This window comes from Oryzias latipes, chromosome 16 (genome assembly GCF_053564925.1).
Source record: "Oryzias latipes strain Hd-rR chromosome 16, Olatipes_Hd-rR_3.1".
In the NCBI taxonomy this organism is placed as follows: Eukaryota; Metazoa; Chordata; class Actinopteri; order Beloniformes; family Adrianichthyidae; genus Oryzias; species Oryzias latipes.
In genome coordinates this window covers 805,988-824,700 of record NC_136252.1, presented here as the reverse complement: position 1 = coordinate 824,700, position 18,713 = coordinate 805,988, and the positions used below count along the sequence as shown (strand labels likewise).

The window sequence follows — 18,713 nt, the reverse complement described above, 5'->3', positions numbered from 1 at the left end:
GTTGGTGTAAGTATCATTGAAAGAGGAATGTTGAGACACAAAGAATTACCAGTTAAATGCTGTTGGATAAACGATGAAATATTCAGTTTTATCATCATAAATCTGACTTCAGAGGAGTCACATTCTCACCAGCATCAACCTTACTGCCCGTCACTGAGTAGTTGTGTGTCAGAGAGAGGCAGAGAAAAGAGTGAGATGAAGAGAGAGAGAGTGTGTGTATGAAATGAGAGAGAGGTGCCTGTGTGTGGAGGGGGTATCTGACCTCTAGGGTAGTCTCTGTGTTAACTCTGGCTAAGCTGCATTGATGTATGTATTGAGGGTGGACACTTTTCTTGAAATAATCACAATTATAATACTGCTGTTCTGTTGTAGGGAGAGGAGTGTGTTATGGACAATAATACAGCTTTAATTGTGTGTGTGTGTGTGTGTGTGTGTGTGTGTGTGTGTGTGTGTGTGTGTGTGTGTGTGTGTGTGTGTGTGTGTGTGTGTGTGTGTGTGTGTGTGTGTGTGTGTGTGTGTGTGTGTGTGTGGGTGTGTGTGTGTGTGTGTGTGTGTGTGTGTGTGCGTGTGTGTGTGTGTGTGTGCGTCTTGGCAGGTCAGTGTGTGGTGTGGCTCTTTGACTCTCACAGTGAAAAAATTTGGCTCTTGGTGTCAAACTTGTTCACCACCCCTGACATAAACACTCACCTGAGCACAGGTGTTAGCTCACCTTTGCACTAATAGTTTGCATGATTGAATGAATGAAAGATTTCACACTAGTTGGTCCAAAGGCATAGGTATGCGTTCGTGAACACTATCTGTTTTGTGTACATGTTGACATGTGAACATGTCAACAACAGGTGTGTTGATAATATTTGAGTGTGTGTGAACAGGCCCCGCCCTTTTTGTACTACATTTGAACCGTACCGTAATGATAAACAACCAGTAAACCTGTCTGCTCTATGCTGCTTCATGGTCTTACCCCCCCCTCTAACTATCACCCCCCCCCCCCCCCCCCCCCCTGACATCCCTCCCTCTTCTTCCCTTCTTTCCTTTTCCGTCCGGTCCAACACCAAAGATTTTCAAACATGGTTGAAATGAATAAAGTTTGGCCTCAATTACAAAAGGGGTTTATTCAGTCATACCCTTGGTTTGTCTGAAGATTCATCCTCTGGGAGAGTGTGAGCTGCAGTCACAGGAAACCATTTGGGTAGGATTAATACACGGCCGCACGCGTTTCTGGGTCTGTGCGAACCAGAAACAAGTTAAGCACTGGGTGCATGTATTTCGAAAATTACATACGAATAGACACGTTCTAAAAAGGAAAGTAAGGAGCTCCTTCATGTGGTCCGGGGAGGGGGCTGTCAAGTCTCCCCAAATGTTTTCCTGCTTCAAGCCCAGTCAGTGTCACGCCCCCAAGAGTCATATACCCTACTGTGATTGGTTTGTTTGTCAGCTCCGCACACAACACTGAAAAAGTGTCAGTCATAAAAAAAAACTGGCGGGACGCACTAACATTAAACTTTCACATTAAGGCGGGGGCCATAAATAGCCCGCTGGCTGCAAGTTTGAGACCCCTGATCTAGGGTGTTCTTAAGTAGCAGGGTTATAATTTCCTTAATTTCTTGCAGTTTTTTGTTTTTCAGCTGTTATCTTTCTTCATTTCTTGGGATATTTTATGTTTCATTCCTTACTCTTTCCTCTGTTTGTTTCTACTCATTCCAGGATCTGTTTATGCCTGGGGAATGGGAACCAACCTCCAGCTTGGCACTGGGGAGGAGGATGACGAGTGGGGCCCTGTGAAGATGACGGGCAAACAGCTGGAGGGTCGTGAAGTACTGTTGGTCTCCAGTGGAGGGCAGCACACAGTCTTACTGGTAAAGGACAAGCAAGAGAGTTGATGTCTTTTCCAGAGTGGAGGAGTGTTTGGATGCTCTGCACTAGACTAATCTGTATCTGTAGTGAGGGTACGTGAGCTCAGGATGAAAGTTGGATCTTTTTGTTAGGACTGCTGTTCTTACCTTGGGAGGAAATGTTTATGGACGTATTTCGTAGTATGAGACAAGCAAGTATTTTTTTAATAGTTTTTTAAAATCTTTCTCTTTATAAAATCATTGAAAGGCTGTGGTGGTATTTTGAATGTTTGTGAATATGGCTGCATGTACAGAACGAAAACGCACACTGTTAATGACTCCTATGGACAATGTTTTCTTTAAGCAATAATTCGATTACATCTTGTTCAGACGTAAATACAAGTTTGAGATATTTCTTGGTCATTGTTCAACATTTACACAACTATGCTGCACATTTGATGAAAAAAATACTGGGTTCCTAAACTTTTTTTCCTGTCTGAAATAAAAAAAATTTCCCCCTAGTTAAAGTCTTTACTTACTTTGCAGCTTTCAATTTCTTTTGTTTTTTTTCTTTAAAGGTAAGTTTCTTGGCAACTTTTAAATTTCGAAGCTTCTTGAAGGAGAAAATTTGTAAGGCGCTTTTCCTTTTTTTTTTTACACAGACTCTGTAGAGGCATACAAAAAAAGCGGTGGCTGCAGTAAAGCAACAATGAAACTGCATGGTTGATGAACATGTCAGTTTGATGCTCCTTTCAGAACTGCTTCCATGTGTGTGCTTCATTGTAGGTAACAGCAACTTATAGCTGTATCTGAATGGAGATTCTGTCAGCTGTTTTCTTTCAGATGCAAATGACTGTAAAAGAAAGTCAGCCCTATTTCAACTCTACTACATGTACTTTTTTTTTTTTTAAACTTGTCCTGTCCAACAGCTGGGCCACAGATGAGAGTTGAGGGCCTCTTGTGTTGGACATATTTTACTTTAACAACAGGGGTTATAAATCTTCTGACAAACCACAGGTATGTCAGAATAAACCCCTTTTGGAATTGAGGCCAAACTTTATTCATTTTAATTGTTTTTGAAATTCTTTTGTGTTGGACCGGACGGAAAAGGAAAGGAGGGAAGAAGAGAAAGGGACATTAGAGAGGGGGGGGATAGGAGGGGGGAGGGGGTAAAACCATGAAGCAGCATAAAGCAACAAGCTACTGGATGTTTATCATTACGGTAAGGTTCAGATTGAATACAAATCTCAAAGGGGCGGGGCCTGTCCACACACACTGAATTGCTATAAACACACCTGTTAACTGCAAAAATGCACATGTCAACATGCACACAATACAGATATTGTTCACACACGCATACTTATGCCTTCAAGCCAACTAGTGTGAAATATTTCATTCATTCAATCACGCAAACTATTAGTGCAAAGGTGAGCTAACACCTGTGCTCAATTGAGTGTTTATGTTCTAAAATGGATGTTGGAATGTGAAAAGGAGGGGGACTGACCAGCCACCCCCACACCAAGACCCCCGCCGCTGCAGCCGCGGCAACCAGAAGCCCCCAACGCCACACGGCAGCAGGCAGAGAACAACCGCCACCCAGGCCAGGGCCGCCACGAGGCCCCCAGAGCCAGAGAGCAGGGAGGCATGGGGGGGAAGAGAGCGCCGCCCCAGCCCAACCAGGAGAGCAGCCCCCCCGCAGCGCCAGGAGGGCCCAACGCCGGGCCCCACACGAGAGGGGTGCCCACAGCCCCAGATGAGCACCTCATCACCACCCAGGGGGTCTGGGCATCCCCCCGCCCTAACCCCAGGTAGGAGCCAGGACCCCCAAAGGGAGACCCGCTCCACGCTCCAGGCAGCCACCCACCAGGCCCACGGTCCAGAAAGGTGCAAGACAGGGGCCAGCCGCCCCCGCCCAGGAGGGAGGGCACCCCAGGAAGAAGGGGGCCCACCAGGGTTGTTGTAGACATGGCCCGACCAGGCTCGGCCACAGATGGAAATTGGCAAGGCCCAGTACCCGGCGGCAAGGACCAGAACACAGCCCACAGGGACACAGACACCCCCGGCTCAGGTGTGATATGATCCCCGGCTGCTGGCCTTGCCAGAAAGCTCAGGGATCCCTCTCCCCGCGTGGGGAGAGCACTGCCGGGCCCAGGAAACCGGCACTCGGGGGACACGACCGGCATTGCCAAGGGCCCCGCACGCCCCACCAGGGATGGGGTAGGGGACAGATGGTCCAAGGTCCCACCTTCCTTGCGAAATGACTGTGCGTGTGTTAGTGAGGGTGTGTGTGTGCATGTGTGTGTGTTTATGTTGGAATGTATATTTTGAGGGGGGAGGGGTGTGTGTACTAAGGGGGGTGCAGTTAAAATTGGCGGGTAGGGCACTGAGGGGACATCTCCTGATTACTCACAGTGATGTCCCCTCACCCTCCCCACCAAGGGCCCTAAATGTCTAAGGTGCAGTTAAAATTGGCGAGTAGGGCACTGAGGGGACATCTCCTGATTACTCACAGTGATGTCCAAGCACCCCCCATACCAAGGACCCTACATGTCTAAGGTGCAAATAAAACCGAGAGAGGGGGGGCCCATTCCATACGGCAACCATGTACTGCATGTACTTAATAATCTTTGAACATTCTTCCAGTGCAGTATACATAAACAGTCTTCTGACAGTGCAAACTCTTTGGTAAATCTGAAAATCTGTGGGGGAAAAATCTGAATGTAATGCAACTCTCGGGGAACCGAGACTCAGAGCTCGCAGGCATATTCTCTCCCAGCATAAGCAGCTCTTGGGGCAGCTGGGCTCCCACACAAACATGCGGCTCTGCACTGCGTCCTACCACGGCACGTAGTGTTCAATGGGCAAACTCGGAGGCAGACTGAAGCATGTAGTGTCTAACAGCAGCTAGGCCTTGCTGGAGAGTTGGTTTGGTTGCTAGATAGTTCTCTTCGGCCTTACCGTGCAGTTGCAACACCAAACGCGCGCACATACCCCTTCAGCTGGCCACCGATTGGTCACACTCTTCTAACCTCCCTACCCCTCAACCCTCAAAAAGATCTGTGTCTGTTAGAATGAACTGGCTGCTCCACACGAGCGAACCGTGTCTCTGAGCAGAACAGCTTTGGTCTCATAGTGTTTGAAGGCAGGGAAGGTGCTTTGTTATAGCGTTCAATCCAGAGAAGGGTTTGGACCGCAGTCCGTTCGGCTGGAAATGCACTTAATAATAATCGGAACAATGATAAAAGCACGTTTATACCTGGTGCGTCACACAACCTCACCAGGCCCAGTCAATAAAACCCCCGGGAAATCAGGATCTAGCTCTACCGTGATCCTGTCAGAAACTAAAAATAAAAACATCAGGCACTGCTTAAAAACATCAACAGGTAAGGATAAAAGCAGTCTTTCCACACTCTAGGTTCGAGCCAACTAACACCGCTCTGTGAGCTAACCAGCTTTTCTCACAGGAAACTAGCGCCATGGCAACCACACATAAACTTCCTTTTTATACCCTCTGCACAGTGGGAATAGCGACACCCGAAGGGGCCTCCTATTACAGTCATGTAAAAATATATCACAATTTAAAATATATAATTTATCACACCCAGGTTCCACCAAGATATTGTGTAATAACTGTTGTGTTTTATCCTCAGTCTCCCACAACTCAAGGAGTGCATAGTCTCAGGTCAGTTAAATGCGGAAAATAAAACCCCAAAATAGACATGCATGCGTAGGTTTTCTCCGGGCCTTCCTCCCACCGTCCAAAAACATGCTTAACCCTTGTGCTATCCTAGGCACTTTAACGTTGGGAGTTGGGTCATCTAGACCAGTGTTTTTCAACCAGTGTGCCCCGGTACACTAGTGTGCCGTGGGAGATGGTCAAGTGTGCCGTGAGAAATTGCCCTCATTAACTGGTCTAAAAACATTTTCATCTCCAGGAAATCAGCTCTTTGTTCATCCAAACAGGCCCTGATAAAACACTGAGAAGTTAAGAATATGAAATATCATAAAATTATTTTTTCTTTGTGTTTATATGATTCTATTAAAGACATTTTGATAAGAATAACGGGATACCGCGATTTAGCTGCAGCTATAACTGTGTAAGGAAAAGTCCCGCCCCTTTAACTGTCTCCACCAATTATTCTTGAAGGCTTAATCACATGTCATCAGTCTGACCAATCAGAAGTGGTTAAAGTATTCACTTCCTTGTTTCGATTTAGCGCAAAAAAGTCTCTCTGTTCTAACAAAAATACCAGCTAAAGCTCGTCTTTAGCGGTGTAGCTTTCCACAGAATCTGGTATCGGACTGGAACAAGTGAACAAAACCATGAAGCTCAAAGACGCTGGTCTTTCTGCGGTCGGCGGATTACAGGCACTACATCTCCCATGATGCAGTAAAGTGACTGTCTTAGCGCACAATGAGTCTCTCCTATTAACGTCTTAAAACAACGAACACACATCAAACAGTTTTTGAATCTTTTGACTGAATTTTTAATACATCTTTTAGAAAAAACAGCTGCAGCTTCCAGCCTTTTCTGCAACAATTATCACAAAAATGCATGTGAGATTGCAGAGCGGCTGTAGATCAATACAGACTGAGCTTTTTCTTTTTTTTTAATTTATCTATTTTTTTGAATGCTGGTGTGCCGCGGGATTTTTGTCAAGGTCAAAGTGTGCCGTGGCTCAAAAAAGGTTGAAAAACACTGATCTAGACCAGTGTTTTTCAACCTTTTTGGAGCCACGGCACACTTTGATCTTGACAAAAATCCCGCGGCACACCAGCATCCCAAAACAAAACAAAAACGCAGAAACTCAGTCTGTTTTGATCTACACCCCCCCCCCCCCGGCAATCTGACATGTATTTTTGTGATAATTGTGGGTTGATTGATGATTGTTGGAACTGAGAGACTTTATGAGAAGAATCGGAACAAGGAAGTGAAGACGTTAAACACTTCTGATTGGTCAGAGTGATGACATGTGATTTAGCCTTCAAGAATGATTGGTGGAAGCTGCGGGACTTTTCAGAAAACAGTTATAGCTGCAGCTAAATCGCGTTACCGTCATTCTTATCAAAATGGCTAATAGAATCAAATAAACACAAAGAAAAAAGTATTTTATGATCTTTCATATTCCTAACTATTCAGTGTTTTCTCAGGACCTGTTTGGATGAACAAAGAGCTGATTTCCTGGAGAGGGGAAATGTTTTTAGATCAGTTAATGAGGGCAATTTTCCACGGCACACTAGTGTGCCGCGGCACACTGGTTGAAAAACCCTGATCTAGACCCACTAGACAGTGCTCTGAACCTTTTTTCTTCAATGATTTGTGATCTTCACTGGTGTCCATGGATTACATGAAATCTTTCCACCTTTATCCACCTTTGTCATGGTAGGGAGAACACGTCAATGTAAGGGGGGGGTCATCTAAGACAGCACAAGGGTTAATAGGTAAATTGGTCACTCTAAAGTGTCCATATGTGTGAATGTGAGAGTTTATGGATGTGTGATTGTGGTCCCGCAAAAGACTGGCGACCTGTCCAGGATGTCCCCCGCCTTCACCAGCAAGTGGCCGGGATAGACTCCAGCAGCCCCGTGACCACAAAAGGGGTAAAACGGAATAGAAGATGAATGAATGTAATGCTACAGTCATTATAGCATTACACATATACAAATATAGACAATAAAAACATTTTTTAAAAATGGCAGACACTGCGATTTACTGTTCCTCAAAACACATATACATCTTTAAATTTCAATTATTCATAATTTCTGTGAAAAATGCTTCACAGTCGCTGAAAAACTGAAATAAAAAACGAAAAGCTCCCACAGTTCCATCAATCTCTCGTCACATTCACTCGAGGGAGCAGTTTTGGAGCGCTTTCAAAATTTTCTTCTGTTCTCCTTCATCCACCTTCAGAACATCAGGCAGGGAACATCTTCCTTGAAATGACTGAGTTCTGCTCCACCTGGCTGCCTAAATGGTGTCATGCAGTAAAGCATCTTCTTCCTGCGTAGAGAAAAAGGTCAGTAATAAAGCAGATGCTGGAGATGCGCAGATGTATCCTTCTGAGCTCAGATCCAGGTTGGATCAGTCCAGGTCTTGGGGTTTTTGAACAGGTCCCGGTTCTAGGTGATCTTAGTGCAAAAAATGCAATCAAATCATCCTTTTTCACATTTTAACAAATCAGAGAAAGGTTTCACAAATCAAAAACTGTGATTAAAGTGTTTTTTAATATCTAATGCATAATATAATTCAGGTATGAGCAGTCCAGGTCGTGGGGTTTTTGAACAGGACCTGGTTTTAGGTGATCTTAGTGGGAAAAATGCAGTAGAATGTTCCTTTAGTAGTGCCCTCGCGAATCGGAAGCTAACTTCAGCGTCGTCTCCTCTCACCTGTATTTTCTGCTCCTCCTTTTTCTAGCCTGCATTCTGTCTTCTTTAGACATACAAAATACCAAACACAAAACTCCACACTGTGTGCAAAATACAATTTTCACGTTCGCCAGGAAAATGAACAAAAAGACCCAAAACATAATAACAATGTAAAACAGGTTAAGCAAAAATAAAACAAAAATAATAAAGGCAAAGGAATTTGTTAACCCTTGTGCTATCTTAGATGACCCCACCTTTTGACCCACATTGACGTGTTCTCCCTACCATGACAAAGGTGGATAAAGGTGAATACCAGGGATGCTCATTACGTCGACCGGTCGATCGTCAAGGACATGAGGGTAGATTGCGGGACAGAGAAGATTAAAAAAAACTACTTCTTAAAAATCCACCAGCCAATCAAAATCCTCACCGAGAAGTACGGGACTTGATTGACATGCAGAACGGCCAATCGGACATCCTCTGATGCATACGTTGCTGCAGACGTGTGTTTTCTGACATAATAGAGTTGCTCTCTGCCCCGCGTCACGTCAAGTTCCCTGCAGAAGACCGCTCCGCGCGGCGTGTCTCCTCCTGCTATCAACTATGCGGTTCTCGCCTGACAAATACGAGCTCATAAGGAAGCTGTTATGTCCAAGGCACGCGCTTCGTACGGAGCCAGCAGCACCTTTGAAACGCCATGATGCTCCCCCCATTCCACGGTTAACAGCAGAGTATGAAATACGATGGTTGCTGCTTTCTGTCTTTGTAATAAAATTATCTGTTAATGCTTAAGTATCTTTGCGTAATCTTACTGTGTAGTTTTTAATCATCAGTACATAAACAATAATGTTACTAATAAACATAAATAACAAACATTTACTAATAGTACTTTACATACATATATATTTATATATATATATATATATCCCTTATGTGGTGTTCGGGTCTGTGGGACCCATTTTCACTTTTTATCAAAAGAAAAATGATACCATTAATTAATTTTTCAAACTCAGACTCACTGGCCTTGGCTCATTTTCTGTGAAGAACATATATCAGAATACATTTTTAATGACCACACACCGTATACCCCCCCAACACATTTCTATTACATATAAGATGTTCGGGTCCACTGGACCCGGGGCTAATAGAAGTGTGGAAATTGATGTTTTATACACTCTGTCCTCCACCTGTCTGGGCCTGCTGTGTGTGTGTGGGTGTGTGTGGGTGTGTGTAGGTGTGTGTGTGTGTGTGTGTGTGTGCGTGTGTGTGTGTGTGTGTGTGTGTGTGTGACCAGTGAGAAAGAGAGAGAGAGAGTGGCAAAGAGAGAAAGATTCACTGTAAATGTGAGTTCTGTTTCTGCACCTGCGGTTCCCGCACAAGGTTGCAAAATTGTTAGAATAATTCAAGCATCAACTCTGTTTGCTCTCGTTCTCCCGCACATTTGACCATTTGACTTTCTTGCGGGAATCTTTAATATCTCGCTCTTTATCTGCTACAAATTGGAGGCGGGACACGTTTAATATAGCTTTGCCAGTGTGGTTTCTTATCACAACTGATCAAAATGGCCAAAAGACTTTCTGCGCAGAGGGCCCTGGAATTGATTTTAGACGAGAGAGACGTTTTTGATGATGATGTAGAGGGAGACGATTCAGAAGAGGAGGTTTCAGAATTGGAGGATCACATTTCTGAAAATTCAGAGTCTGACAGTGACTCTGAAGAAGATGATTAGATTGGGGCGGCCGTGGAGCAGCGGTAGGGCGGCCGGCCCATGATCGTAAGATTCCAGGTTCAATTCCCGCCTTGCACGCCCATGAGTCGAAGTGTCCTTGGGCAAGACACTGAACCCCACCTTGCCTCTGGTGGCAGGCGGGCGCCTGGGTTTGGCAGCGGAGCCGCCACCAGTGAGTGAATGTGTGTGTGACTGGGTGAATGGGTCTGTGACTGTAAAGCGCTTTGTCCTTGTTGGAAGAAAGGCGCTATATAAGTATATGCAATTTGCCATTTAGATTGAGCATCAGCACCCAGCCACAGGACCAGGCCGTCAGCAGCCAGGACCATGTGTTGTACAGGCTAGTGGCTAGGAGGCCATGTGTTCAATGGGGCTGACGTGTTGTCTTGACTAATAGGTTTACTCCTTGTGTTCAGCTTGTGTTGTGCACCTGAATGGGTTCAGTTTCTGTGTTCAAATAAATAAGGCAGTAGTTTTGAAAACCCTTGCTTCACTTGAAAATTTGTTTCCACTCATATCTTGATTTTAATTGATTTTCTTTATCACGTTTTAAATAATGAGTTATGAATGTGATCTAACAAAGGTAAAGGGCAAATATCAACCAAATATACTGATTGTAAATGGATGAGGTAAACACCTGTCGAGTATTTTAACATCAAAGTGTTTGATTGTGAGGCATAAAAACTACAACATGCAACGGGTCCACCAGACCCACGAACACTGGCTGAGTAACAACAATATGAACACCACACAAGGGATATATATATATATCACATCTGAGATAGATGAGAGATAGATAGGAAAGCTGCAACAGCTAAATACCTCCAACGAGTAAGGCAAGTCCTGAGAAGCCAGCTCAATGGCAAAAATAAGACCTGGGCAATAAACAGCTACGCACTGCCAGTTATCAGATACCCTGCAGGAATAATAAGATGGCCAAAGGAAGAGATGAAGACCACGGATGTTAAAATACGAAAGCTCCTCACCATGCATGGAGGGTTCCATCCCAAATCCAGCACCCTGAGACTGTATGCTAGCCGCAAGGAAGGAGGCCGAGGACTAGTGAGCGTAGAAGCCACTATCCAGGATAAAACATCCAAGATCCATGAGTACATCAAGCTCAAGGCCCCAAATGACAGTGCGCTCAGTGAATGTCTCAGGCAATGGAGAGCAGAGGATACAGTGCTGGAGGACAGATCCTCATGGGAGGACAAACCCCTGCATGGGATGTACCACCGGACCATAACTGAAGTGGCTGATATCAAGAAGTCTTACCAATGGCTAGAAAGGGCTGGCCTACAGGACAGCACTGAAGCGCTCATCCTGGCAGCCCAGGAACAAGCCCTGAGCACCAGAGCGATAGAGGCTCAGATCTACCACACCAGACAAGACCCAAGGTGTAGGCTGTGCAAAGAGGCGCCTTAAACAATCCAGCACATAACTGCAGGGTGTAAGATGCTGGCAGGGAAAGCATACATGGAGCGCCACAATCAAGTGGCTGAAATAATATACAGGAACATGTGTGCAGAATATGAACTGGAAACCCCAAGGTCAAAATGGGAAACACCTCCGAAGGTGGTAGAGAATGAGAGGGCAAAGATCCTGTGGGACTTCCAGATCCAGACTGATAGGATGGTAATGGCGAACCAACCAGACATTGTAGTGGTGGATAAAGAACAGAGGAAAGCCATTGTGGTGGATGTGGCAGTGCCAAGCGATGGGAACATCAGGAAGAAGGAACATGAGAAACTGGAGAAATACCAGGGACTCAGAGAAGAACTGGAGAAAGCCTGGAAAGTGAAGGTGACAGTGGTGCCTGTGGTAATTGGAGCACTCGGGGCAGTAACCCCCAAACTGGAGGAGTGGCTACAACAGATACCTGGAAAGACCTCAGACCTCTCAGTCCAGAAAAGCGCAGTGCTAGGAACAGCTAAGATACTGCGCAGGACCCTCAAGCTCCCAGGCCTCTGGTAGAGGACCCGAGCTTGGAGGAGAAACCACCCGCGGAGGGTGAGAGGGGCGTTTATATACATACATAAATATATATTTATAGGTAGATCTTCAAGACATTGTCGATTCAAAAGTAGCTCACACGCCAAAAAAGTGTGAGCACCCCTGGTTAAGAGGATTTCATGTAATCCATGGACACCAGTGAAGATCACAAATCATTGAAGAAAAAAGGTTCAGCGCACTGTCTAGTGGGTCTAGATGACCCAACTCCAAATGTTAAAGTGCCTAGGATAGCACAAGGGATACAGTTTCAAAAGAGACCATGTTTCCACTGTTCTGACAGCTTTTTTGTTAGTGGAGGATTTTATACTGTTTACATACAGTACCATTTCTTTCTGAAAAACATAGAATATTTGTTTTTTGTTGGCATATTTACACTTGTGTATAAAGTATTTAGCCATAATCATAAGTAAATTAACTACATATATTTTCTCTGCATTAAGTCTCCCTTGTGCAAAATATCCAAAAATAATATGCTCATGAAATAATCCGCAGAGATACTTCGGTCGTCGCGCTAATCAAAACTTCCTGGCCCGTCTACCTTGGTCACCAAACGATGCGGCAGCCAAACTCTCCGCCAACTTTGGACTTCTGAACATCCGCTCTCTCACAAGCAAGGGTAATCTCATCCAAGATCTCCTACTCGACCGCATAGGACCTCATAGTCCCTTACCATCCGATAAGAACACTTCGCTCGCAAAATGCAGGACCGCTTGTGGTTCCTAGAATTAGTAAAAGTACGGTTGGAGGTAGAGCGTTTAGCCACCAAGCTCCTGTTTTATGGAATAAACTCCCAGCTCATTGAAGAGAGGCCGATTCAGTTTCTACATTCAAAGTTAGACTAAAAACATTCCTCTTTGGACAGGATTATTATCAGTTAGTATTCAGAGATTATTTAACTTAATGTTAATTTGTGTTTATCAATGTTAAATTAAACTTAATAACAATAACTATTTGTTTATAAAGGCTGCTATAAGTTGAAGCTGGAGTAACTATGGTGCTCTGGGGTTCTGTCCTCTTTTCTCTTCTACTTCTACCCTTCCTCTCCTCTATTCTTGATCATCATGTATCATTTAGTTCTCCATGCCTCTGTTTGGTGCAGTGCGATTCATGTATTGTCCCTCTTTCCCTCTCCCCTCCTCGGGAGTGGGAGTGCTTCCAGACTCCTGTTGGCTCATCCGTGCTCCTGTTCCTGACCGTTTACCTCGCCTTTGCTCCCGCTCCTACACCTGGCTGAGGTTCCTGTCTCAGGCTCGACTCGCGCCCCTGACTGTCCCCCCGACAACGGCTGGATGAAGCTCGTCTGCTGGACTTTATATATGTAGTTGTAGTGTTAGATAAGTTAATTCTTCTCTAAGAGTTCTGGGGGGTATTCCAGGAAGCAGGTTATGCTAGCTCCCACGGTAAGTTTGAGGCTAAGGAAATTGATAACCTCAGTTTTCGGTTCCAGAAATGGAGGTATGTTTCAGGGTAGGTCAAGTTGCCATAGCAACTCATGCTCTGAACATAACCTGGTCTTTAGCAGGTTTAGTTGAAGGTTAGTTTGTTTTCAGAGAGGTGGAGCAGCATGGCGTGTCCATTTGAAGATGATTTAGTGGATGAAGAAGCTCAGATAATACTTTTTCCACCATGAGAGGGTGATAAGACCACATATGGATGTTGGAAAGATAAACTTTTTCACTTTGATCTAACTCAGTCATTTGCTTCAGTTAAGATAAATCATTTGTTTGTTAAGTCAGTTTAAAAATAACACGTAGTTATCATACATTTATTTTACTTTCATTCAAATTAATTCAATTAAGTAGGTGTAACTTTGGTGCTGCTGTTAGGTCGGCACCGCAAGGGATTGTGGGATACTATTTCCTTTTGCCTGTCTGTTTGGTTGTTTAGCTGTTTGACTGTGTTTTGCCATGTTTTGCTGAGTCATTTTGTCCTACTGTGCTTATGTCTCTGCACCATGAGTGAGAGGGAGGGAGAGGATGATGAGTTTATATAGCACCCATACCGATTATACTGTAATGACAGTGACGGATAATTCTTTAATGAATTTCTGCGCAACATGCATTTTTTTCCCGTCCTTTTTATTGTTATAAAAATGAGCATATCTGCCGGCTCATACTTAGACATATGAGAGATCAAGAAATATAATTAATTAAGATGGAAAAAGTATTAATTGAATTGGAGTAATATGACATTTAGTTAGATAAATACATAAATTTGAGTTGTATAAACAATTAATGAGTTTTATAGACGTAAGAAATTAGGTTGATTAGTTACCACTCTGATCAATTTCTCAATGAATAGAACTCTCTCCAAAATATACAAACTTTTATGTAATTTAGATAACAATATTGCCCTTCCAACAAAAAAATGGGATGCAGATTTGAGCATCAGCACAGATGAAAGCTTCTGGTCAGAACTCTGTCTAAACACCTTTAAACTGACAAAAAGTCCAAATCTGCAGCTAATCCATCTCAAAACTCTTCACAGAATTTACCTCACTGGACAGAGGATGTTCAAGATGGGTCTCAGTAACTCAGACATTTGCGAGCACTGTGATAATAATCTACCCGACAGCTACATGCATGCACTGTGGTTCTGCACTCCTGTCCAGGCTCTCTGGCAGCAGGTATGTGCCGATTTATCAGTCTGGCTTAAGGTTTCAATCACAGCCTCACCGTCACTTTGTGTGCTTGGTGACATGAGTGCCATCGATATAGAAAAAGGATTAGCATCTATCATTTTCATAACTCTTTGTATTGCCAAAAAAACTATTTTAATAAATTGGAAAAACAAGAAAAATATAAACATAAGTCAACACAGAAATCTGCTGTTTGATCATATCAGCTTGGAAAAAATGTCAGCCCAAAGCTCAAGTAACTTTGAAAGAATCCAGTCTCTCTGGTCTCCTGTGGTTGACTCCATGACTTAGGGGGTGGGGGGCTTGGTTGTCGCTGCTCCTTGCCCCTCTGCTGTGGTTTGGGGTGGGGGTCGGGGCTTCCGGTGCCTGGCGGGGGCGGTGGGGGGCTCCGTTGGTCGGGGGGTCGGGTCCGGTGCCTGGGTGGGGTGGGCTGGGGCGCTGCGTGGTCCTCTGGGCTTGGGTGTGGGGGTGCGTGGTGGGGGGGTGGGGTGGTGGTCTGGCTTGGCTTGGTAGTCCCTTTGCCTGTGCTGGGGGGGGTTGGCGGGGGGCCCTGCTCGGGGGGGGGGGGCCAGCGGCGCCGGATGGGCTGCCCATCTGCACCTGGGGCTGGGATCGGCCCTTCCCTGGCTCTGGGACGGGACGGGACAACCCTCTCGGGGCCCCCGGTCGCTCTGGGTGTCACCCGCTTCGGCTGCGGGGTCTGGGGTGGGGTGGGGGGCTTGTCGGCCCTGTCCTGTTGGGGGGCGTTCTGGGGGGGAGGGGGGGCCCATTATTGGTACGGATCGGGGGGGCTAGCGGGTCGGGGTCTCCCCTGAGGCAATCGGTGGTTGCCTCGGCCGGTTGGCCTCCTCGGTCCCGTCGAGGCCTGACCAGAGCTCCTCTAGGGCCGGCGTCTGGGGGTGGGGGCCTGGGCTTGCTCCGGGGGGGGGCGACGCTTTCTGGCTCCTCTCTCTCTGTGTGGGGTGGGTGGTGCCGGGCCTGGGGTGTCGGCGCCTCCGGGGGTGGGGCCCCTGGGCTGGGTGGCCCTGGCCCCTTTGTTAGGGGGGGCTGGGGGACGGCTGTTTGACCACCAGGGGACAGTCTACCAGCTGTCCCCAACTTACCCCCTTCCTCATATAACCTCATATTAGGGTGAGGGGGTGGGGGTCCTAGCCTGCGATGCGCCTTGGGGGGGGGGGCTACTTGGCAGTGGCCCCCCTCCTATGGTTGCCGTATGGAGTGGGCCCCCCCTCTTTCGGTTTTATTTGCACCTTAGACATGTAGGGTCCTTGGTAGGGGGGGTGCTTGGACATCACTGCAAGCAAGCAGCAGATGTCCTCCTGGCACCCTACCCACCAATTTTAACCGCACCTTAGACATTTAGGGCCCCTTGGTGTGGAGGGTGAGGGGACATCACTGTGAGTAATCAGGAGATGTCCCCTTAGTGCCCTACTCGCCAATTTTAACTGCACTCCCCTTAGTACACACACCCCTCCCCATTCAATATATACACTCAAACATAAACACACACACATGCACACAAACACCCTCTCAAACACCCATACACGCACTCACATTTTACAAGGAAGGTGGGACCTAGGACCATCTGTCCCCTACCCCTTCCCTGGTGGGGGGTGTGGGCCCCTTGGCGATGGCGGCCGTGTCCCTTGGGTGCCGGCTCCCTGGGCCCGGCAGTGCTCTCTCCGGACGGTGGGGGGGTTCATATTACACCTGAGCCGGGGGTGTTCGTGTCCCTGGGGGGTGGGTCCTGGTCCTTGCCCCTGGGAGCTGGGCCCCGCCAAACTTCCAACATGGCCGAGCCTGGTCGGGCCATATTTATAACACTCCTTGTGGGCCACCCTTTTTTCCCCGGGATTCCCCCCTCCTGGGCGGGGGCGGCGGGCCCCTGCCTTGCTCCTACCTGGACCAACCGTGGGCCGGGTGGGTGGCTGCCTGGGGTGCGGAGCGGGTCTCCCTAGGGGGGTCCTGGCTCGTACCTGGGGTCGGGGCGGGGGGATGCCCGGAACTCCTGGGTGGTGGTGGGGTGCTCGTCTGGGGCTGTGGGCGTCCCTCTCCGGTGGGGCCCTGCGTTGGGCTCTTCCGGCGCGGCGGGGGGGCTGCTTTCCTGGCTGGGCTGGGGCGGCGCTCTCTTTCCCTCCGCGCCTCCCTTCTCTCTGGCTCTGGGGGCCTCGCAGCGGTCCTGCTGGCCCTGGCCTAGGTGGCGGTCTTGGTCGCCCGGGGGGCGGTTGTTCCCTGCCTGTTCCCGTGTGGCGTTGGGGGAATTCCGGCTGCCGCTGCTGCTGCGGCGGGGGTCAGGGTGTGGGGGTGGCTGGGCGCTCCTCCTCCTTCTTTTCACATTCCACCATCCATTTTAGAAGAACATAAACACTCACTTGAGCACAGGTGTTAGCTCACCTTTGCACTAATAGTTTGCATGATTGAATGAATGAAAGATTTCACACTAGTTGGTTTTAAGGCATAGGTATGCGTTTGTGAACACTATCTGTTTTGTGCACATGTTGACATGTGGACATTTTTGCAGCTAGCAGGTGTGTTGATAATATTTGAGTGTGTGTGAACAGGCCCCGCCCTTTTTGTACTACATTTGAACCGTACCGTAATGATAAACAACCAGTAAACCTGTCTGCTCTATGCTGCTTCATGGTCTTACCCCCCTTCCCCTCCTATTATCACCCTCCTACCCCCCCCTCTCTCTAACGTCCCTCTCTCTTTTTCCCCTCTTTCCTTTTCCGTCCGGTCCAACACCAAAGATTTTCAAACATGATTGAAACTAATAAAGTTTGGCCTCAATTACAAAAGGGGTTTATTCAGACATACCTTTGGTTTGTCTGAAGATTAATAACCCCTCTTGTTAAAATAAAATATGTCCAACACAAGAGGCCCTCAGTTCTCATCTGTTTGCCTAGCTGTTGGACAGGACAAGTTAAAAAAAATATATATATATATTATGCATGCCTATGTGCACGCTTGTGTGCGCGCGCGCCCGTCCGTGCATAAATAAATACTTATGTGTTGCTTTTAGGTGATTTACATATGAGGAGGGGGGAGTGGGGGGGACTAAGGAAAAGAAAAAAAAAGATAAAGAAGAGAAAACAAAACAAACAAAACAACAACAGAAACATGAGTGAGAGGTGAAGAAAAAGACTGATTTCCTGAGATCAAGGTTTGGGTTATTGATGATCTGGTTTTCCATTCATTGAGATAAGTTTAGCTGGTGTCTTCTGGGCAGCGCAGATGTTCTCAGCGCGGATCTGAAAGCCTTCAGCACAGCCAGGGGGTGATCTCTGGGTCCTGGAACAGCCGGCCGTCCACGTACAGCTTGTCGACGGCCACCACCGCTCTGGACCCGGCTGTGAGATGCTTCCTCCTCAGCGGGAAAAGGATCTTTCTTCTACAGAGGATTTCTGCCGGGAACTGGTTGTCACGCTAAACTGCATTCCCTTCACCTCCATGAAGGACTTCACCGTGGCCTCCGGGTCTTCCGCTGCCTCCTCTAGAATCCACGAGATCACCAGATTGTCCCTAATGCTCCTCGCCTGAAGATCCAGGAGGGTTTCCTTGATGGATCGGTTCTCTTCAGAGAGAGACGAGCGGTGTCGCTGCTCAGGGTCTTAACGTCTGAGGGCCTGGTTCGCCGATGCGAGCTCCCGCACCTGCTGCTGGCTGAACTCCAGAGACTCTCACAGGCCTTGGAACTCTCTATGGAGGATCTCCAGTAGATTAAGGCGGCAATCAAGGCTAAAGAGTTTTTTATCAATTAAATCCAGAATGTCGTGAGAAGGTCGGTCACCCGCTGAGAGCTCTGAGTAGAACCGCTTCTCCTACACATCGAAAGGAGCCAGTTGAGGTGGCACGGGCATCTAGTCCGAATGCCTCCTGGACGCCTCCCTAGAGGGGTGTTCCCGGCATGTCCCACTGGGCAGAGGACCCTAGGAAGACCCAGGACACGCTGGAGGGACTACCCCTGTGTCCGAATTACCGCCCTAACCCCTATATAGTGCACTATATAGTGCGGTCACCATTTGTGTATGTAGGGGTGTCCGAATCTACAGTTCCAAAATCGAGTGCCCTAGAAATTTCCCAGAAGTGTGGATCGATGGTCACTAGATTGGCGAATATAGACCAAAATGCCTTG

General features: G+C 47.0%; 1 protein-coding gene across 29 annotated transcripts in view; it reads left to right on the top strand.

The window, feature by feature from the left end:
- The window catches only part of phactr4b (phosphatase and actin regulator 4b), a 187,444-nt gene extending 185,091 nt beyond the window's left edge, over nucleotides 1-2,353 (top strand). For all 29 annotated transcript variants that reach the window (XR_013648178.1, XM_078932858.1, XM_078932862.1 and 26 more), the window contains one exon: nucleotides 1,705-2,353. Coding sequence is in view for 28 of the 29 variants with exons in the window: in XM_078932858.1 (XP_078788984.1) it covers nucleotides 1,705-1,880 (176 nt within the window). In the remaining variant the exon portion in view is untranslated. The remainder of the gene's footprint in view (nucleotides 1-1,704) is intronic.
- Nucleotides 2,354-18,713: the final 16,360 nt, after the last annotated feature.